The sequence below is a fragment of the Pyxicephalus adspersus genome, chromosome 2, assembly GCF_032062135.1.
Source record: "Pyxicephalus adspersus chromosome 2, UCB_Pads_2.0, whole genome shotgun sequence".
Classification (NCBI taxonomy): domain Eukaryota; kingdom Metazoa; phylum Chordata; class Amphibia; order Anura; family Pyxicephalidae; genus Pyxicephalus; species Pyxicephalus adspersus.
The window spans coordinates 15,566,380-15,587,238 of NC_092859.1; the positions used below are offsets into that span (position 1 = coordinate 15,566,380).

General features: G+C 41.8%; 1 protein-coding gene and 2 non-coding genes across 3 annotated transcripts; 2 read left to right on the forward strand and 1 right to left on the reverse strand.

Moving 5' to 3' along the window:
• The first annotated feature begins 2,157 nt into the window (after positions 1–2,157).
• Positions 2,158–2,250, forward strand: TRNAI-UAU (transfer RNA isoleucine (anticodon UAU)). Its single transcript is given in 2 exon segments — positions 2,158–2,195; positions 2,215–2,250. It is a non-coding gene; the product is annotated as a tRNA-Ile (tRNA).
• A 172-nt stretch (positions 2,251–2,422) lies between these two features.
• Positions 2,423–2,495, reverse strand: TRNAV-AAC (transfer RNA valine (anticodon AAC)). Its single transcript has one exon. It is a non-coding gene; the product is annotated as a tRNA-Val (tRNA).
• A 5,060-nt stretch (positions 2,496–7,555) lies between these two features.
• FBXL12 (F-box and leucine rich repeat protein 12) lies at positions 7,556–14,476 on the forward strand. Its single transcript, XM_072399657.1, has 3 exons — positions 7,556–7,747; positions 9,663–9,735; positions 12,367–14,476. The coding sequence occupies exons 1-3, from the start codon at positions 7,587–7,589 to the stop codon at positions 13,168–13,170; spliced, it is 1,038 nt and encodes a 345-aa protein (XP_072255758.1). The 5' UTR covers positions 7,556–7,586; the 3' UTR covers positions 13,171–14,476.
• The last annotated feature ends 6,383 nt before the right edge of the window (positions 14,477–20,859 follow it).

Genomic DNA, 20,859 nt, shown 5'->3' on the forward strand with positions numbered 1-20,859 from the left:
AAACTTCCTTAGGATGACTTACACCTTTGTATGACAATGCACATGCACTTGCGATAATACTTTCTTCCATTTGCCCTCCCGGCCTAGTTTGCCTTTTGGTTTTTCTGGTCTCTCATGTAGAGAGTAGTGATAGAAATTAAGGCAAAAGTGACACCACTACTAGGTACTGGGTGAAGGGCATTAAGAGCTCCTAATTTATTAAATATATGTTTAATCATGAACAAAGGGCCTAATTTATTTAAGTTCTCCAAAACTGGAGAAGATTAACTATCATGGAATAAACTGGGTGGTCCAGTAAACCTGAAATTAAAAGCTCATGATTTTTAAGAAATCCATTCCAGATTTGCTGGAACAACCAAGGTTCCCCATGACAGTCTATCTTCTCCAGTCTTGGAGAATCTTAAAAGATCAGGCCAAGAGACTCTACATGCTGCAGCTCAACAGTGTGATCTACCAAAAGGCTGTGGATGTAATCAGAGATGCAAGCTTGTTTTATTTGGTAAAGGTCAGGTTGTTAACATTGGCTGTGGACAGGTGGATCACTCCCCCCCCCCCCCCCCCCCCCCCCCCCCCCCCCCCCCCCATCACCACTCATCCTTCCCAAAAAAATCCTTTTTGCAGAGGAAGGACAGGCAAGCATCCTTCAACAAATGTTCTTCAAGCTTTGGCCATCTTGGACACCCAATACTTTATTATGTCCTAACTTCTGAGGTTGAAGGTATACAAGTGTAGCCTAAGATACTCCATGACCATCATAGCCGAGTGATGCTAGTGCTTTTTCCTTGCCCATCCTTTGAGGGGAAGAATATTTGGCATAGCATTTCCATACATTGTAGTCCAGAATAGTGCTGCTGTTCGGAATAAGGCCAAAAAATCTGACATTTGGTTCTAATATAATCGTGTTGTTCAGCTAACTTTGGTTGGCTTGTTCTCTGTACACAACAGGCAGCTTTAACCATGCCATGCACATTATTAACGGGATCACCAGTATCGTATTCACGAGAATGATTATGACCTGTATGCCTGTTATCGGGGTATACAGTGGTGATTACCTGAATTTCCTGTAATAGGTAATAGGTCCTTCTCCCTGATGATCACTAGTAAATGGGAACACACCGACCTGTGGCCAATTTTAAACAGGTAAACAGCACCTGTTTACTGAACTGATGTGTATTTATATTTCCTATTAATACTTTTGCATCCAAAAGGTAAATGTGACTGCTATGCTTCAGGGTTGGAAATTGCTAGTGTCCTGCTGAGCTGAACTTTTGCTGAATGTGAGGATCTTGGGTTACACATCCAAAGCTGAAAGTCCTCTAGGTAAACCACTTCTCTCTCCTTCATTAAGACTATGTACACTTATCAGATTGCTTTCCCTGGAAATGACACCACAGACAAGTTTATGTTGCCCAACATGTAGGTTTTTAATCGAGTATCTGTAGAACTGTCCTCCTATGTCGTGTAATGACACACTGCTCCCCGCACATGCACGATCCGGAGTCCGTAAATTTAGTGGTCTGTGACATCCAAAAGGTTGGGGCCCACTGCTCTACAACACTTGCTCCATTGTTTGTCGCTGGAAACAAGAACGTTTATGCACTAATTAAACAGATAAAACAAAAAATGATTTTTAATAGAATGGTTAACAAACAGAAAAGGGAAAAAGTTCATTGTTAGGGTTTAGATATGCTTGAAAATAAATATTTTTGTTACAATTAATCCACCTGTAGTTCAGCCTTGAAAATATTCCTAAAGTATTTTTCCACTAATGGGAGACTATTCCTTTTGCAAACTGTTATCTGTAAAAAAATAATAATATTAATCTACAAACACATCAAGGAAAGAGGCCTGTCATACGGCACCAGCTAAATTATAAGATAAGAACCATGTCAATTCAAATTGTATGTTTAGTAAAAAAGTAACTGAAGAAGATAAATATCAGTACAATTTGATAGCAGCGCGTGATGCTTTGTGTGACAGATAATAAATGCAATATTCAGCCCAGTTCAGCCTAGGTAGTCAAATGTTTCCACTATGCTCATCTAAAATCAAAGAACACTTTTTTCTTCTTCTTGTCTAAATATGACAAAAATGTTGACATCCTTCATTCTACTAACACATGTTCTTCAGCACTTCTGGTACCATATCTACACAGTTGCTCCAGTGGCGCAATCGGTTAGCGCGCGGTACTTATAAGACAGTAACTGGTGAGCAATGCCGAGGTTGTGAGTTCGAGCCTCACCTGGAGCACATTCTTTTTTTTATTTTCACACTGACTTCTAAATGATTTATAAATCTCCTCAAAATCAATAAATATAGTTATTTGTTTTGCTGGAATATTGTATATTTAGTTGTTTTTTTAAAAGTTTATTTTACGTTGCAGAACAACCACGGCAGGAGTTTAATTAAAGGGGTAAAAAGATGTTTCCGCCCGGTTTCGAACCGGGGACCTTTCGCGTGTTAGGCGAACGTGATAACCACTACACTACGGAAACTTTCATGTGAGCTGGAGTTTTACACGTGGTGTAAATAGGTTCATTGACAACTATTACTTACAAAGCACACCCACATACCAACCTGGTGATCACAGTATTTTGTCATGTGACAAAGTTATGCTGAAAACAAATGGCAGCTGCTATAGTTGCTGTGTAGCTGTGTAGACATTCTAGCAGATGAACAAGAGCAGATTAGGCGGAAGTGCGTGTGTTTATGGAGATGATGGAGTTGTGACTATTTCCATCCAATAGAAGGATCATCCCTCCAGAGTATGAGAAATAGCCTGATCAGTGTAAGCAAGCTATTTCCCTTCCATAGAGGGATCTTTTGCCCCCCAGTGGTCAGGTCTGGTATAAGGATAGGAAATAGCCTGCTCATATATAACAAGGCTAATTCCCATCCCGTACAAAGACCCCCATCATTGCCTTAATGGTCAGGTCCAGTATTTGGATAGGAAATAGCCTGATCATATAGACCAAGACTAATTCTCATCCAAATCAAGGACCTTATGAACCCTCTTAGTGGTCAGGTCAGGTATAAAGGCGGGAGCACACTAGGCTGGACCCACCAGGGAACGCCCCCTGAAGTGAAATCCCTCTCCTTCGTATGCATTGCCAGGCATTACCTTCAGGGAGCATTCCCTATTTACCGCGGTGGAAGTATCAACGCCGGCCGCATTAAAAAGGGGAGCAACTGCAAGGGGGCGTCACCGGAGCTCCAGCGGCTCCGGCTCCAGTAGTTCCTAACGCCCCCTGGCCGATCCGCGGGTTGCCCGCCAACATTAGGCCAGATTGGCAGGGGGCGTTAGGCCGAAATGAACTACTGGCTAGGCCATATCTGGCCCAAAGTCCGGAGTTTGCCGACCCCTAGGATAGGAAATAGTCTGCGCATACATGACAAGGCTAATTCCTATCCAGTAAAACGCACTATCACGTCACTCAGGGGAAAGTTTATTTCCCTTTGAATGACACTGGACTCCGGACCGTGCATGCGTAGTCCGTAGATTGAGTGGTCCGTGAGCTGCAAAAGGTTGAGGACCACTGCAGTAATGCCGCCCCATGATGGTCAAGTCTGATGTAAGAATATAAACCAGCCCGCTTATATACACAATAAGGCTAATTCCCATCCCATAGAAGGACCCTGGCATTCCCCACTAGTCAGGTCCAGTATTGGGATTGGAATTATTCCCATTCAGGTAGAGACCTTGGCCATTCTCCTAGTGGTCAGATTCATATAGGGATAAGAAACACTCCGCTCATTTATGACAAAGCCAATTGCCATTCTGTGAAAGGACCTCAGCATTCCTCTGGTGATTAGGTCCAGAATTAGGATAGGGAATATACAGCTCAAATATATATATATATATAAGGTTAATTCTCATGAAATGAAAGGACCACACTATATTTCTAGTCAGGTTTGATATCAAAATAAAAAATAGGCTCAGGTTACACACAGGTTTACTGCACTTTTTATAGCTAATTGCCCACAAATTGAAGAATAAATTGTGAAATGTATCTCGCTTACAAACATGGGACATATGTCCACACATCACAAGTCTTCAATAGATCTGGTGAATTGCTTATTTTATACCCTAGGGTTACACTGCTTTCTCCTACATACATGTCAAAAGTACCAGAAGATGAACACAAGGCCTACATTTTATACAATATATTTTTAATATGTATATATATTAATATTATTAATATATTATTTATATAAGGTGATAAAGTATCCTTACTGAAAGATATGAAAGATGAAAATGTCATGAAACAGCCTGGAACACTAACTCTTAACTCACAGGTTAATCCTGTGTAACCATGCTCTTATACATACCCACTGACAATTTTTTAAATATATTTTTATTTAGAAACCTAAGCAAGCAAATATATAAAACATGAAATAGAACAGATTACACAAATGGCAAACAAAAACAGATTAAATCAACTACAGTCTAGCACAGGCATGGGCAAACTACGGCTCAATAGGGATGTTTCTCCGGCCCTTTGGGTGGTCCCCCTAGTGCCACCCTGAGCAGGGTCAGAAGAAGGTCCCTGCTGGGGGGGGGGGCGCACCGGCCAGAGCCACGGAAAACGTCCCCTGGATTTGAGCCTGCAATGGGAGAGAAGGGGAGGTTATGCCATCATAACGTCATGTTCAGTGGTGTCATGATGGCATAACCCCGCCCACTCTCCCATCAGTCAGCCCCTGACTAAAAACAAGTTTGCCCACCCCTGATCTAGCATGTAAAAAAGGGAATATAATAAACACAAGACTATCGCTGTCCTAGTAACAGTGCTCCATTGATCTCTCAAGGGGTTTTAGGATAAAATATAAAAGAGCAGAGTGAACCAGAATAGAATAAGAGAGGAAAGGAAACACAGGAAAGAGAAAGATGGGGGAAATTGAAGGACAAGAAAAAAGGGCCTAAGGGGATTGAAAAAGGGGCCAGGGACTATAGCTGCGTACACACATCCAATTTTTATCGTTGGTAAACGAACGACGAACGATCCTGCACGATATCTGCGAACGATCGTATGGCACCGATCCTGTACCTACAGATAACGACACGATCGTTCAAAGATATTGTACACACGATAGATGCGATCGTTTGAACGATACAGGAAGTGACGTGCACCACAGGAAGTGTGCGAACGTTCGTTCACCGCGCATGCTCAGACCATGGACGATCACTGAACGACCGTACACACGATAGATGGTCAACGATCGTCGTCCAATCCGATCCGGTCGTTCATTTCCAACGACTATCCTCGTTCGTCGGCGTCGTTGGTTACTTTTTTTACGAACGATTTTTGGCCAATCGGTCGTTCGTCGTTCATTTCCAACGATAAAAATTGGAAGTGTGTACGCAGCTTAAGACTCTAAGTACTTGCAGACATAGTAGCAGATGTTGTCTATTATCCGTCATTTTTCCTGTACCCCCATATCATCTTCAGAAATATTCAGTGTACCCTCATACCTGCTCCCCCTTTCTAAACCCCCATAGCACAATGTAATAATACCAGTGCACTCCATAATCTAACTTTTTCTGTACCCCCATATGATCTTCAGAACATTTTGGTGTACCCTCATGATCTGCTCCCCATTTCACCCAGTAAAAATACCAGTGCACCCCATCATTTGTCCCCCCTTCCTAAAACCCCCTATCACCATAGAAAATTAGCAGTGTATCCCATTACTTGTCTCACCCCAATCCCCATACCATTTTACAATATTATTATTGCACTTCTTCTAACCCTTCCTGTACCCTCATATCACCTTGAAATAATTCATTTGTACCCCAACACTTGTTCCTCCCTCCTGAACCCCTGTATCACCCTACAATAATACCAGTGCACCCAATCATGTCTCACCTGTACCTGTATCACATAACAATAGCGGTGCACCCCATCAACTGCTCTTCTTTCTGAACCCCCAATATCACCCTGCAGTATTTTAAGTGTTCCCCATCACTTGTCTCTCCCTTCCTAAACCCCATATCACCAGGCAATAATATAAGTACACCTCATGAAAAGTCTTCCCCTTTCTTTATCACCCTGCATGAATATCATTACCATACCATTCACCATCAATACCAACTGTCTTACCCTCCCTGTATCCCCATATCACCCTGTTGGAATGCATTAGTTGGATGAAATTAACATTTTTGCATATCCTTCCGAGTTTGAAATTCAACTAGACTGTGGATAAGGCTGGTGGGGGTTGATTTTGGAATGTCCCTGAAGACAGAGGAGTCAGGAGATATTCACTAATGAATTGAGAAATAAGACATATGAATAGGTGAAATTACCCCCTATGGGGTTTGTTTTATTAGCTTCCCCTTGCCTTGCATTCTCTTAGGACAATACCATGGTCTGAAAACCATCAATAGAGCTGTGGTGACCCTCTGACTATATCCCCCCTCCTCCTCCCACCCCCACATAGAACCCCCTACTGGTGGATAATAGAAGGAAGATCCCATAAGTGGGGTTGGGAGGACACCTGAGTGAAGGGTGGATGCATGGGTGTGGCTGAATGTGATATGGGGTCCTGACTATAAAGGGACCACACATACCCCAAATCTCTATTTCTTTGGAGCCCAAGACAGGTTACAGGATATAGTAGACTGACTCTGCATAAGGTATCACTTCACCCCATCATCTGTTTTACCTTTCCTTTAATCCATATCACCCTCAGAAAATGTAAGTGTACCCCATCACCTGCCCCCCATATCACCCTGAAAGATTACCTGTGCACCCCAATACTTGTCTAACCCCTACGTAATCACAATATTACTAATGCACTTTCTAATAACCATTCCTGTACCCTCATACCACCCTGCAATAATACCAGTGCACCCCATTACCTGTCTCCCCTTCCTACACCCTATCTTCTCTCCCCCCTTCCTGAACCCCATATCACCCTGCAATACCTGTGTACCCTATTACCTGTCTTCCCCTTCCTAAAAACGACATTAATAGCAGTACACCCGATTACCTTTAACCCCTTACTTAATCCCAATATCATCCTAATGCACTTCTATTAACCCTTCCTGCACCCTGATATCACCCTACAATATTACCAGTGTACCCCATTACCTATCCCCACTTACTTAATCCCAAAATTATCCAATATTACTATTGCACTTCTAATAACCCTTCCTGAACCCTTTATCAGCCTGCAATAATACCAGCGCACCCCATTACCTGCCTCACCCCAAAATTATCCAATATTACTATTGCACTTCTTAACTCTTCCTGTACCCTCATATCACTATACACCCATTCATTACCTGTCTCACCCCTTCCTGTACCCTTATATCAGCCTGCAATACCAGTGCACCCCATTACCTGTCTTCCCTTTCCTAAACCTTACAATAACACCAGTGCACCCCAATACCTCTCACCCCTTACTCAATCTCTATATCCCCCTACAATATTACTATTGCACCTCCCATAACCCTTCCTGAACCCTTTCCCTCAAGTCTACTTTTCCCGGGTTTCATGTTTGATACGTGAAGCCCCGCCCACTTCCTGTCATCTGGTCGCCGTCACTTCCGGGTCCTCCAGGATTGGAACTAGGAGCTGCCAAAGATGAAGATGTCGGCTGTGGCGTATGGCGGAGAGAGCTCGGGGATTCCTTCTATGGCCAATAGCGGCATTTCAGTGACACCAACCTTGTCGTGGCTGCCCGATAGCGTGCTGCTGGAGGTGCTGAGCTTCCTGTCAGTGCGGGATCTCATCCGGAGCTGCCGGTAAGAAGTGTCAGGGGAACGCTGGTGTGTAAACATTGCCATGGAGACCTGTGTGCAGCTGTCATGGCTGTGTATATGCAGGCCAGAGGGAGAAGGCCTTATTTATGTTTTTATGTGTGACTGATAGGGGACATGGGCCTCTTCTTATCCCTTGCCCTCTCCTCCATAGGAAAGTAATGGGTTGTGTCCAGCTTATTGCTGAGTACATCACTCGCTGACTATCTCTTCCTCTCATTAGAATAATGACAAGTAAGGCAGAATTCTGTCACATTTTTATTGCTGCTGTGACACCCGATCTGACTTTCCCTGACACAACTGGACCTCTTGCAAAAGTCACATCAAAAATGCCCAGTTAGCTGGAGCCCCCTATTGGTGGTGGCAGTAATATCACCACTATGACCCCACCCCCAAACAGTGATGTCACATAGTTTAGACCACGCCCACTTAAAAGTTCTGTGTCAGATTGTTCCAAAATGATGGAGAGGTGTCAAAAAGGTAACCTGTACTTGTTGCGTTTCCATTGTCCTTCCACTAATATAAAGTAAATATAAAGGTTGGTCGCTTTGGTTTCTTAGTGAGTTTATAACCTGGCCGGAAGATGATAATAAGATCTAAGGAAAGGAAATTATGGCCAGGTATCCATATCTCAACACACCCCCTGGAAGTTATAATTTGAATTACCTAAGTGCTTCAAGAGGGTTTTATTGCAGGTAGTAACCTTTGTTATGACTTCATAGTTATTTGTGTAGTGGATAATATACTCCTTGATTAAAGCTGGCTACACACGTTCAATTATAGCCGTTGGAAAGGATCTTTCACAATCCTTTACAATGACTAAGGACTGCACGATGTATGAAGGAGTGTTGTACATACAGCACAGTTCTGCTCTATGGGGAGGGGGAGGAGCGACGGAGCAGGACCCCACTGTGCTCTCTCATTCACTTCCATTAGGATCGTTTGTCGTCTATCGTCCGTGGATCCGCCAGGACGGTTGTTCGGACAATGGACCGCGGGCGCTGTACAGACGCTGGATTCTCGTCCGATATCGGCCACAAACCATTGGACATGTGTGCGTAACTTAAGTTTGGATTAAGATAAGGAAGATTTGGGAGGAAGGAATGGATTGAGCAAAATAGGAGTTTTATCATTGGTAATAAGTGGTGAAATAACAGTGTGTCCGCAGCCAGCCATCAGGTAGGTGGTTGACCCAGCCATGTGTACCTACAGTGCTTTGCACACTGCTCAATGGGTTCCTTGGTGTTTTATAGGAGCCCCAGGGCCTTCTATCTGTAGGGGCCAGCTCACAGAATCCAACAGGTTGAAGTTTAAGGACAAATATTCAAACCCCTTCTTAATTTACTAATAAAACTTTTTTTGTTGTTATCTATGGCCATGCCCTGGAGACAAGGCAACCCAAAGCCCTTTGCCCCGGACCAACTCTGCCAGTTCCGAAATGTATTATTAATAAATAGTATTTATATAGCACCAACATATTATGCAGCGCTGTACATTAAATAGGGGTTGCAATTGTCAGACAGATAAAGACAGTGACACAGGAGGAGAGGACACTGCCCTGAAGAGCTTACAATCTTTACGGGTCAACAATTTGAAGTTCTACTGTTGCGATCATTTTTAGGTTTGTTTACAAAATCCCTTAAAGAGAACCTGTCACTTCGACCATTAAAATAAAAAAACAACAGGTTGCCTTGTGTGAACTCCCTCAACCTTTGCTGTGCTACCCGACCTGCTTTGCTCTGACCTCAATCGAAGTAAAAGCCTCCATAGCCAAATTGTATGTAGTAGTCCCTGTTCTCAGAACCTGATCATCACCTAGCTTTCTCTTCTATAAATGTCTTTATTTTACCTTCCTTCACATTTATAACCCTGCAGTGATCATTTTTTGTTGTTTTTTTAGAGTCTGCAAGCGTTGGAAGAGGCTGGTGTTGGATAAATCTCTGTGGAGACATGTCGATTTAACGCCATACAAGGTCGGTTTTGGATGTTTGACAAAAAGTTTTATTTGTTTTTTATTCGGTATAGACTTTGTTCACCCTGCTTCCCCACACACACAGTTTTTAACATGCACCTGCACCCACAACAAGCACCAGAGGTATGTGTGTATGCAGAAACAGTTTTACTATTATTGTTACTGTGCAGCCAGCTGTGTTCTGTGCCAAATCTGCAAGCTGTGATGTCGTCCTGGTTCGTACCCCTTATTCACATTTAGAATCTTGGCCTCAGGAGTACCAATGCCTCACTTCATTATTTTTCCACTTCTTTAAAGCAGAATTAAAGAGGAACAAAACCCAAACTCCCCCAAAACACAAAAAACTCACTTACCTTCAATTCCGCAGGGCAGTCCAATCCATCCGGAGGTGTCTTCCATCGGGTCCCACATCGTCCCGGCTCATGTATGCGCAGAAGGAGCAACCAAGAGCCTCCCGGGATGCATGACGTAAGTGTCCCGGGAGGCTTTGCACTCCCATTCATTCTCGATCACCTAGGCGATTGAGAATTAGGGAGCAGTGCTGCACCCTTTAGATTTTTTTTTTTTTTTTTTTTTTAAATAAAAAAATAAAAAAACAGATTTTTACTTTATAATAAAAGGTTGTCTACGCTTTTATGTAAAGTGAAAATTCAGAGTTTAGCTACGCTTTAAATCTTCGTTACTCCCCTTTCCCTAGCAATGTATCGCCACTTTCTTCTTTCTCTTCTTCCAGTAGATGATCTTCAGCCGTCTTAATTTGCCAGGCCAGATGACGTAACTCCCAAGCGAGCACATTGGGATTTCATTCATTCCCAGCATGTGCAGAGGAAGCCAGGAATGCTGGGTATCCTGACAACCAATGCTCATGCTGCACATGCACAGCTCAGCTTTTTGTCAGAAACCTGGTGCAATCAGGCACGTAAGAGGTAATATTTTGGAAGGGATATCACCTGTCCCTTTCTGCAATAATAACCCGCCTGAAAAGTGAATTCCTGAAAGTTATATTAATAGGTTGATTTAGATATGTTGTTGTTTTTCATGGATTTAAAATAATTACCACATTTAACTCCAGCTAAAGCTTTTGCTTTGTTTTAAACAAAACAAAAGTTGTAAGAAACCCTGGCAGCAATTTATAGTTTGTCCAGACATATGTAACTGTGACAGTGGCTGGACAGTTGGGTCTGTATGTAAAGCTGATGAAAAATCTCTCTGTAAGATGTTACCTGGACAGAATTATTAATTCCCTTTTTAATGTACAGCGCTGTCTAATATGTTGGCGCTATATAAATCCTGTTTAATAATATTAATTCCCTGTAGAAGCTTCAGAATCAGGTCAGTGGAAGGTGAAGTTGCATGCACATGTACATTGCATGCCTACTATAGACCTCCATAGTTTTCTCTTTGGTCCTGAGTTTATCTAACGGACTTGCCGTTTCTCTAGGGCACAGATTTGTATTTTACTGGTCTGTCTAGCACAGAACTTGTAACGGTTTTCATAACTGTAGAGGGGGGGACAGGAAACAGGTGGTTAGATGTTCTCATAGAGAAGTCAATGCTGTATGCAGTCACTACAAACCAGATTCACAGAACAGATGTGACTGTTCACCACCTGACAGATCAGTGTCAATGTTCCTGTCCTCTAAACTTATTACGAGGGAATGTAATTGTAAACGTAGATTGTTTTTGTTGGTGAAGGTTATAATTCAATGTAAATAACCTTATGGTTTAGTGTTTGCTTTGATGCTGACCTCCAGCCAGATAACGACACATAAATACAGCTTCATATTCATTAATAAACGTATTTTAAGCAAGCAGTGCACATACTGAAGGTGGCTTGGTATTGGCCTCTGGCAGTCACTCAACAGCAGAGCTTTATCACAGTGCTGCTTCTCCTTTCACTTTCCTGACACAGGAGGGGGAAAATTGGAAGTGAGAGTAAAAGTTTTCCTTACCTGCTATTCAGGGCAGTACTGTGTGGTTCATTTGTGTAAATTTCAAAACTTGATGGATAAAAATAGAAAGTCTGTTTCAACTAAATCATCTCTGATATATGTATTTCATTTGTGTTTGAAGCAGTGTGCTTCACGTTCACTTCATGTGCCGTTTCTCTGTTTAATGGGTCAGCCATATTTTGTTTGTAAATGCATTTTCTTTTTTTTTGGTTAGCAGTGTTGAACCCAGGATTTGTTTTAAGGTGGGTGGGAAGAAGTTGTAGGCAGGTGGCAGGCCCTACATTGTGACCTAACTCATCCATAAACACGCAAAAACAGCTGGTTGGTTACTGAAAAGTGCCGGGTGGTGCACCCAGCTAAAAGGGTCTGGGGACAACTCTGGTTAGTGTACAATAATTGTTGCTAACTGCTCATCCCAATCACATGCCATGTGATATGTATAGAAATTAAAGTGAAACTCCATTTCTTGAGGTTTCAGGAGATCTGCTACATGTAAACTAGTTCATGAGGAATGTTTTTGCTTTCAGCAGCATAGCAATGTTTGGGAGGCCATGTTTTTAATGTAATCATTACCATTCTTTTGTCAGATGCCAGTTTGCCTTTGGGGTGTAGTTGCCCCAGGATGGCATGTACATGATATATTGTATTGTGACTTTGATGATATTTTTTCTGTTTGACAGCTGAATTCTAAGATCCTTTGGAATTTGGTCAGACGATGGCTTGGCACCGGCTTGCACACCCTGAAAATCAAGGGACTCTTACTGTCCATTAAGAAGCAGGAGTTTCTAACACCCGCCGTTCTCCAAGTGTTGGATAAGCGCTATCCCAGCTTGGAAAACCTACACTTGGAAGAGACAAACCTTCGTTCTTTGAGCTATGACTGTCTGCCGTCCACCTTAAAGATGCTGGAGCTTTCCCAGTGTGAGATCCCAAAGTCCTGGATCACATCACCCAACAAAAGCAAAACGCTTCCAAAACTGGAGACATTTATTCTGAACAATGTGTCATCCTTTACCAACCATCATTTGGAAGCCATCTGCAGTCAGTCAGCCCTAAAAACCCTACACCTTTGTGGCACATACAGAGTCACTGACATTGGAATACAGAAAGCTGTTTCCCATCTTAAAGGACTTGCACACCTAAAACTTAACGGCTGTGATATTACTGACATCACATTGCATTTGATCGGTTGTCATCTGAAGCACTTACGGACTTTGGCTCTAACCAATTTCTGCTCTCTGACAGATGATGGTTTGTCCTGCTTGTCCGGTGTTAGGACTTTGGAGAAGCTGTGGTTGGAATATTGCTTTTGCCTCTCCTCGAACTGTATCATAACCGTGTGCATAAATTTGCCAGCCTTAAATTATCTGAACCTCAATGGGATCTTTTTTGAGGGCCAAGGAATTGACGAAATACGAAAAAGCCTCCCACACTGCACAGTTACGAACTCCTTTCCCCATGTGAACTCCATTCCCAAGTATTAAAGGAAAGCCATTCAGGAGATGGTGGTACCTGTGCTGCTTTTATGCACTGTACACCCTTTTGATACCAGCTTGTACTTGGAAATATTGGCCTGATTTATTAAGTCTTTCTTGAGGAAGATAGATAATCATGGGAGAACCAGGGTGATCTATCAGACCTTATCCTAAATTGAAAATATTTGCTAATTAATAGCAAATTATTTTTAAGAAATCCTTTCCAGGTTTACTGGATCAGCCAGTTTCTCCTATCTTAATCTATTATCTCCAGTCTGGGGGAGCTTTAACCCCCCCTAGAGGTAATCCCAAGTCACACTCGGGGTCGCTTTTAACTTAAAAAAAAAAAAAAACACTTACGTTTCTGTCGCTGTCCTCCGGCGTCCTGCTTGTCCCCGCAGCTCCTGGGGGCACGTCCTTCCTCCTGGATCTCCAGCCGCGAAGTGCAGAGATGAGATCTACGGGGTTTACGGTGACGTCGGTACATGCGTCAGTGCGGGCCGGCGGTTCGGTGGGAAATTCAAACAATTTTGTATTGGATTCGATACAAAATAGCTGTATTGAGTCCAATACAAAGAAATATTAATATAATATAATTATATATATATATATATATATATATATATATATATATATATATATATATAAATGCTACTGTACACTTACATGTTTAAATATTTTTGTTTAATAGATTTTTGTGTTTTGTTATTTAAAGATTATTATTAAATTTATTAAATATTAGTGAGGTATGCCTAAGAATTATTGCCTACAATGAAAAATAAATTTCCATGCAAAAAATTGTACCACTTTTTGCATGAAAATTTGGAATGAATTAGACCGCTAGGGAAGTTAATAAATCAGGCCTATTGGGTTGGGTGGATGCGTATAGGCACTTTCTTTTTTTTTTTCTGTATAATGTGTGTATATATATTGTTTTATATACATATTTCCATGTATTTGTTGTGCTTGATGCCACTTACACATCATAGTAATAGTTCAAGCTGTGCATTGTGGAATATTGTTTCTTTCTATGTGCATTTACCAGTATAAGGTCCTGTTCTAAATTATTTAAATTCCTTAATGTTTGTGGGGAAACATTGGGCACTCTTGATAAAAAAAAAACAAAAAAGGCTGCACCATTCTGAAATCTGAGATATGCAAACCTGTTTACTACCTTTCTTTCTACATTTGCATCAGCTGTTATTATATTACTTTTTTAGGACATGTTTTAGATAATTCAGGGACTTATTAAAATGGAATTTCAGCCAAACAGATATGCTGGAGAAATAAATATATATAAGTGGCTTTACTCTGACCCTGTTGGCATTTCTCTGCATTCACTCTTGTAACTCATGTGCCCACAGCCATAGGATTAACCTAGGCAGTAAGGCCGCTCATTGGATGTAAATGGTGTAATAAATTTGAGGACAGAAAGTTTTGTTCATCCTGTATGCAGGTTGGGCTTGCTCCTTTGCAGTGCATTATAATGGATGTGGTTTAGACCTTGTTCACGCCTCAAATGAAGGACAGAAACAGAATGATTAAGTTTCAGGAAGTTAGGACTTGTTCACACTGGCTTCTTGTACAGCAAGCTTCTTGCATGTGAAACAAATTGGAGCCTTTAAAGCAGGAGTGTCCAACTCTGTCAAACTTTTTTTTTTGGCCCCCAAAAGTATCCTAAATATAAATTACACCTGGCCCACCGCTGCATTGAAATAGCGCCGCTACTACAATTCCTGGCATCACTCGCGTCTATAGACCAGCGGGCTCTCTGCCTATGCGTGGCCCCGCATTGGATTGTTTTATAGACGCAGGGAATTTTAGTTGCGGTGCTATTTCAGTGAAGAGCCATCCATTCCAGCCATTTATAACATTAAGCCCCGCATTGGACAGTTTTCTTGACGCAGGGAATTGTAGTAGCTGTGCTTTTTCAAATTCAAGTCTGGCCCGCGACTTTGTAAGCTTTTAATTTTGGCCCACTGTGTATTTGAGTTTGACACCCCTGCTTTAAAGTATCATTCAGTTTAAGGAGGTTCATCACAATGAATGCTTCTAGTAGGCTTAAATAGGCTTGTTCTTGTACCTGTTGTATAAACATTCAAAAGCATTGAGATAGCTGCTTGGTGCAGACAACTTGAATGTGATGTGAACAAACCTAGCAGGGTTTCTCATCCGGAATTCATTCAGAGGTTGTTAAGGGTTTCTTGAGCAATCGTCCACCCGTGCCTCCAAGGTCATTTTGTCTATCTGTAAGGATGACATTCTCCCCACTGACCAGCAATGTAAGAGGCATTGTTCCTATTGTTCCCCAGGTCCATGTACTGTGAATTGTGGATATAGAAATTATAGAAGGGGTTCCTTAGAACCTGAAAGTTTTGAAGGTTCCCCCATCTTAGCAAGTCAAGAAACGCTGCCTTAGTACAGTATTCTCCTTTCACCCCATTTCCCAACAGCTACATAAATGTTTATGTAGGGAGAGGCAGAGGAGTTGGGCCAGCACATTCAATAATTAGACTCTCCCAGAAGAGGAGAGGCCTACGATATACAATAAAGGATAGAGAGGCCAGGGAAATTGGCAAATATTTGCTACTTAGTTCAAAGACACATTGCACATTATTACAAAATCATTGTGTTAAAATACAATCATTCATTTTTAAGTTGGTGAGAGAGCCTCTTTAAAGGCTTCAAGGAGCAGCTGCTTGAATGAACAATTTGTAAAAGCTTGCTGTTCACACTGCTTTCACCCAAGTTGAAGTCCGAATGAACAAGGTGTTAAAGTTCTGCTTCCAGCATAAGTCTGTCTGTCTGGTTTGAATCACTAAAGACCTTTGGTGTGTCTGGGATTTTATCATATAAAAATTTGAAATTCACATTAAAATTGCTTTTAGTTTGTGCTGTAGTAACAGCTCAAATTGGAAGTCCCTGGTTTCCCTGGAAACTGTTGCAGAATTACAGTCCGGCATTACATGCGATACAAACCCAGGAGCCTATTTCCCATATAGCCATCCTACCTGCCTGCATCCTAAAGTTATGTCATTGATGTAACATCCAAAATTCCTGCTATTTCACAGTGCTGGTAACAGCCAAATATATGGTTAAGTCTCATTCTGTTCAGGGAGCGCTGTACAAATGAGAAAAAAAACATTTTGTTGCTCACATTAGTTCAGGAGCCGTCTTGGTTTGTTTAAGCTGCCTACACACGTCAGATTTTTATCGCCCGATAATGGGCACCGGCCAGATATCGGGCGAAAATCTGTCGTGTGTACAGTCGGTGTCGTTCATCGTCCGAACGACCGTCCTGGCGGATCCACGGACGATGAACGACGACCGATCCTAATGAAAGGGAAGGGGGAGAGCGTGCAGCAGGGTGCCGCTCCGTAGCTCTCCCCCTCCCCTCTCCATAGAACATGAACGGTGCTGTATGTACAGCACTGTTGATGCATCGTGTAGTCCTTTGTCGTTGGACAACGACAAAAATTGCACGTGTGTACGCGGCTTTACTTAGCAATTAGTAGCTAATTTCTGCTCCTACACTTTAGGAACTTACGGGGTGAGGGGTGAGTCTGCATGTCCAATCCATTAGAGGATGATAGTAAAATTAATCTGTTTAACCAATTCAGGTACTTGCTTTTTTTAAATAGCAGTTTGTTCTTAGATTTCAAAAAAGTATGGCAAATCTTTAGGAGCCGAGGGGACTTTTGAAGATAATTCAAATATAAAGTGTATTTGAAATTATAAATGGCCGCCGTAAAGTACTAAAATGTAATATTATGCAAGGGGTAAACTGCAAGATATTATTTGATTATGTGGGAGGTAGCTGCACCTTAATCTGGCTTTGGATACTAGAATGTTGTCAGAGGTACACATACAATCCACCTGAAGCATCATAACATTCAGCCCTTCCCCAGCCTGAAGGCACAAATGACATATAATTATCACTGCATCATAGCAACAATTCTTAATTGTCACAATGTGTAATACTAAATTTTATATTACAGCAATTGTTGTTGCTTTCACTTTTGAAAGCAGTTCCCATATTTAAAGTGGAGAACAGCTATTCACAGCCAAGGTTCCTCCAGAGTTTGCTAGAGGTTCCTCGGACTGTGGTGGCTACTGACCTCTCATTTGATGATGTCTGCATAGTTCTTGGGCAAACTCCATTTGGTGTAGCCAGCTGTATGTAGCCAGCCCTAATGATGTTTTTAGTTTTCTATAAAGGGCGATATTCCACATATATGAGGCATTCTTTTCATTGGCTATCAATTTATGAGAATTGACCTCCTCTAAATTGGTCCTGATAGGGCTTCGTCAGAGGTAAAAATGTTGGGAAAGGCTGAGTTAGATCAACACTATTTGACAGCCAGCCAAAAGTGTATGAGACCATGGGCTGAATAGAGATGAGTGAGTGTTTCAAACATCCCAACCTCCACTTTTGAAGAGATTGCAACTTTTAAAACTGGCAATCTGTAGCCACAGTGACAGTCCATGGCTTGTTAAATTTAATATGGCGGTGCTGGTGGTATGTGGCCACTGCTGCTCTATTTCTGGTATACTGCGACTCTTAAGTGAGCAGAGCTGTGAATTTCCCTAAAGCAACAATAGCTATTGAAGAAAAAAATCACTAATCAAACGTATCCCTCTTTTATATTTATATATATATATATATATATATATATATATATATATAGCTTTATAAACATGGTGATCATATTTATTAATTTGTTAAAAATTTAAAAATTTTATCCCAACTATTTATCAATAAGCCCTTAAGAATTCATGCTCAAAGTTAGGGCAAATCTCCCAATAGCACCAGCTGGTCAAATGAATATCAAGATTTCATCTCACTTCCTGCAGTGTCTCTCGGACAACAGTAACAAAAACTAAAAGTAGCCCTTACTCTATCACACCTTTAAAAAAAGCTTGAAGTTCACCTTAAGAAAAGGCACACTATCCTCTCCAAGCCATGTTCAAGTTTTAAATCTTTCCATGAGCCAGGAAAAATTGCAAGTGACGACTTTTTTAAATGAGATCCAAAAATGTTTGTATTTTTGTGATGGAATTTAAGTAAACCATTTATTCTCAATGTTGTAAAGGTGTTGGCTGTCACTCTAACTGGCTTCATATGGTGCCACTGTAAGCCAAACACTCAACATTTTCCTTGGCAGATTAGGGATTGGTGAGAGATATCAAAAATAGGCAGACAGAGACCCTAGCTTTACCTGCTCTATTATTAGGGAAAAAATGTTTATTAATATTGAGGTTGGAAAGTTTCACTCCCTTCCTTTCAGGGATAACTGTTGTGACAGGGATAGAAAGTAAGAAGAAATGGCTGTAATTAAAGTTCAGAAAGCATTACAAACCAACAAGGTTTCTATACCTTCCGCCCAAAACTAAAATTAAAGTCTAGGAAGATTTACTTATCCTTTTCTTCATTCATCCCTTCATCTTCCAATCTGTGCTGTAGCGCCTAATGATAAAAAAAATTGACACCTAATGAAGCTTGCTGTGTTGGGGTGGCAAAAATTCTACAGGCAGGGAAATATTGAGGAAGTTATTGTGAAGCTAGCATGGGACCCTCTGAGTCTATAAAAGACTCCAGATGAAGGCTCCATGCCTAAAAAAAGTAGGAGGTAAACAGGAGGCTGAGCTTCTGATGGAAACGGTGGAGCAATGTGTAAAGTCCCTCCTTAATTTGACAAATTCCTGCCTCAACCCACCAGGAGCTCCAACCACTGCCAACCCCCTAGATTCTTTAAGTAGCTTGGAGATCCCGTCACCGTTAACTACAACTGCCAACAAGGATTGGTGCAGTCACATTGGCCTAATCTTTGCATCTGGACAATTGGACAAATAGGTTGTCCAATTTAGTTTTTTATTGCACTTTGGGGGGCAAACAGATACCTTTAATTTTGTACATAAGTACAATTATTCTTTTAATGATATCAGAGCCACTTTGGGCTCTCATCCCACTGGCTTGGAAGCTGAAATTTTCAATGAAGGATATATGTATGCAACATTATACATCAGATTCACTCTTTATTCTTGCGTAGTATAAATATATTTTTATATCGGAGTATATAGTGTGTTAATATTTTGCCACTGAAAGTGCACAGTGTGCTTTTTTTATTGTAATATTTGATTTGCAATGCCTTTGATCAATTGCAATGAAGTTGAAATTTATTTTCTTTATAAATGTTGAAGTAATTCAAGCTTGCATTTTACAAATGATTGTGTTATCCAAGTTTATCCTATAACCAGCATAACTGGGTCTCAGGTTCTTCTGATCCACTCATGGCCCTCAAACAAATCATAGCGTGTAAGTGATGAGCTCAGCTGGAGTAGTATAAGCTCGTTTTTGCACTTTTGTTTAATTTGTTCATTTCTATGTAAATGTTAATTTCCTTTTTTTTCTCTGAAGCAAAAATATGCAGTTTGTTCTAATAAATGTTAGTTTTGTATTGGTCTTTTATGTCTTGTGGTTGATCAGCTAATTGCTTCTGTTCTAATCTACACTTAGGTAATATGGTAGTGCTGGTAGGAGGAGGGCAGGAGAAGCAGACAGACCAGTCTAGCATGATAAGGTGACGAGATTGTGTGTGACACTTGGAGATTAGACTGTAGCAAGGGTGTGACAACTGCAGTTGTTATTTACATGACTATTTATCACCCTCAATCATCCATTTTCAAGAACCCCAGGGTTCTTCCTAAACAGAGTTTCTCAACCAGGGTTCCTCCAGAGGTTGCTAGGGGTCCTTGAGCAATCAGGAATTTGTGAAGCTACGTACACACGTCAGATTTTTATCGCCCGATAATCGGCATCGGCCAATTATCGGGCGAAAATCTGCCGTGTGTACAGTCGGTGTCGTCCATTGTCCGGACGACCGACCTGCCGGATCCACGGACGATGGACGACAGCCAATCATAATGAAAGGGAAGGGGAGAGCGCACAGCAGGGTGCCGCTCCGTCGCTCTCCCCCTCCCCTCCCCTCTCCATAGAGCATGAACGGTGCTGTATGTACAGCACCGTTCATGCATCGTGCACTCCCTTGTCGTTGGAAAGGATCGTGATCCTTTCCAACGACAAAAATTGGCAGTGTGTACGCAGCTTAACTCTTGGGTCCGGTCTCTGGAGGCCTACTAGGAGCTTGTTTAAAGTGTAAGTCAACGTTCCTCATGATCTACAATTTACTGTCCACCTTTTGGAAGGTTAGTTTTCTTTAAAGCTGTTTAAAGTGGACCTATCACTAAGAGATGATGGAAGCTGCCACTGATAAGCTCATTGTAAGGAATAATGATTCCTTAGCTGTAATGCTGATCCTTTGGTTTCAGTAGTCTCAGTCACATCTGATATAAGCATGCAGATAACTGTGTGACCATCAAATGAACACCTGACCTGCAAACTCATTCTGGGTCAGGGATCAGAAAGTATTAACCTCCCTGCTGGTATTCCTGAGTGTGGCTCAGGGTTAATTTTCAGCACCAAAAAGCGGTAACCCTGACCCACATTCAGGGTGTAATTGTAAAGGGCTTACCTGGTCCAGACGAGCCTGTGGCGTCCAGGAACGATGCCCGCCCGGCATCTGCATCCGTGGAGTGTGAATGTTGGGGATGCGAGGCCAGGAGGCGCAGATGCCAGATGGCATGGGATGTGTGAGCGTGCAGCGGTGGTGCGCTGGGGGGCAGGACGGGGCAGGAAAT

Bases quoted from the DNA above. Each gene is read 5' to 3' on its own strand.
- FBXL12 (XM_072399657.1), top strand. From the start codon at position 7,587: ATGAAGATGTCGGCTGTGGCGTATGGCGGAGAGAGCTCGGGGATTCCT. The intron at 7,748-9,662 runs GTAAGAAGTGTC...TTGTTTTTTTAG, and splicing joins GATCTCATCCGGAGCTGCCG to AGTCTGCAAGCGTTGGAAGA. The intron at 9,736-12,366 runs GTCGGTTTTGGA...TCTGTTTGACAG, and splicing joins TCGATTTAACGCCATACAAG to CTGAATTCTAAGATCCTTTG.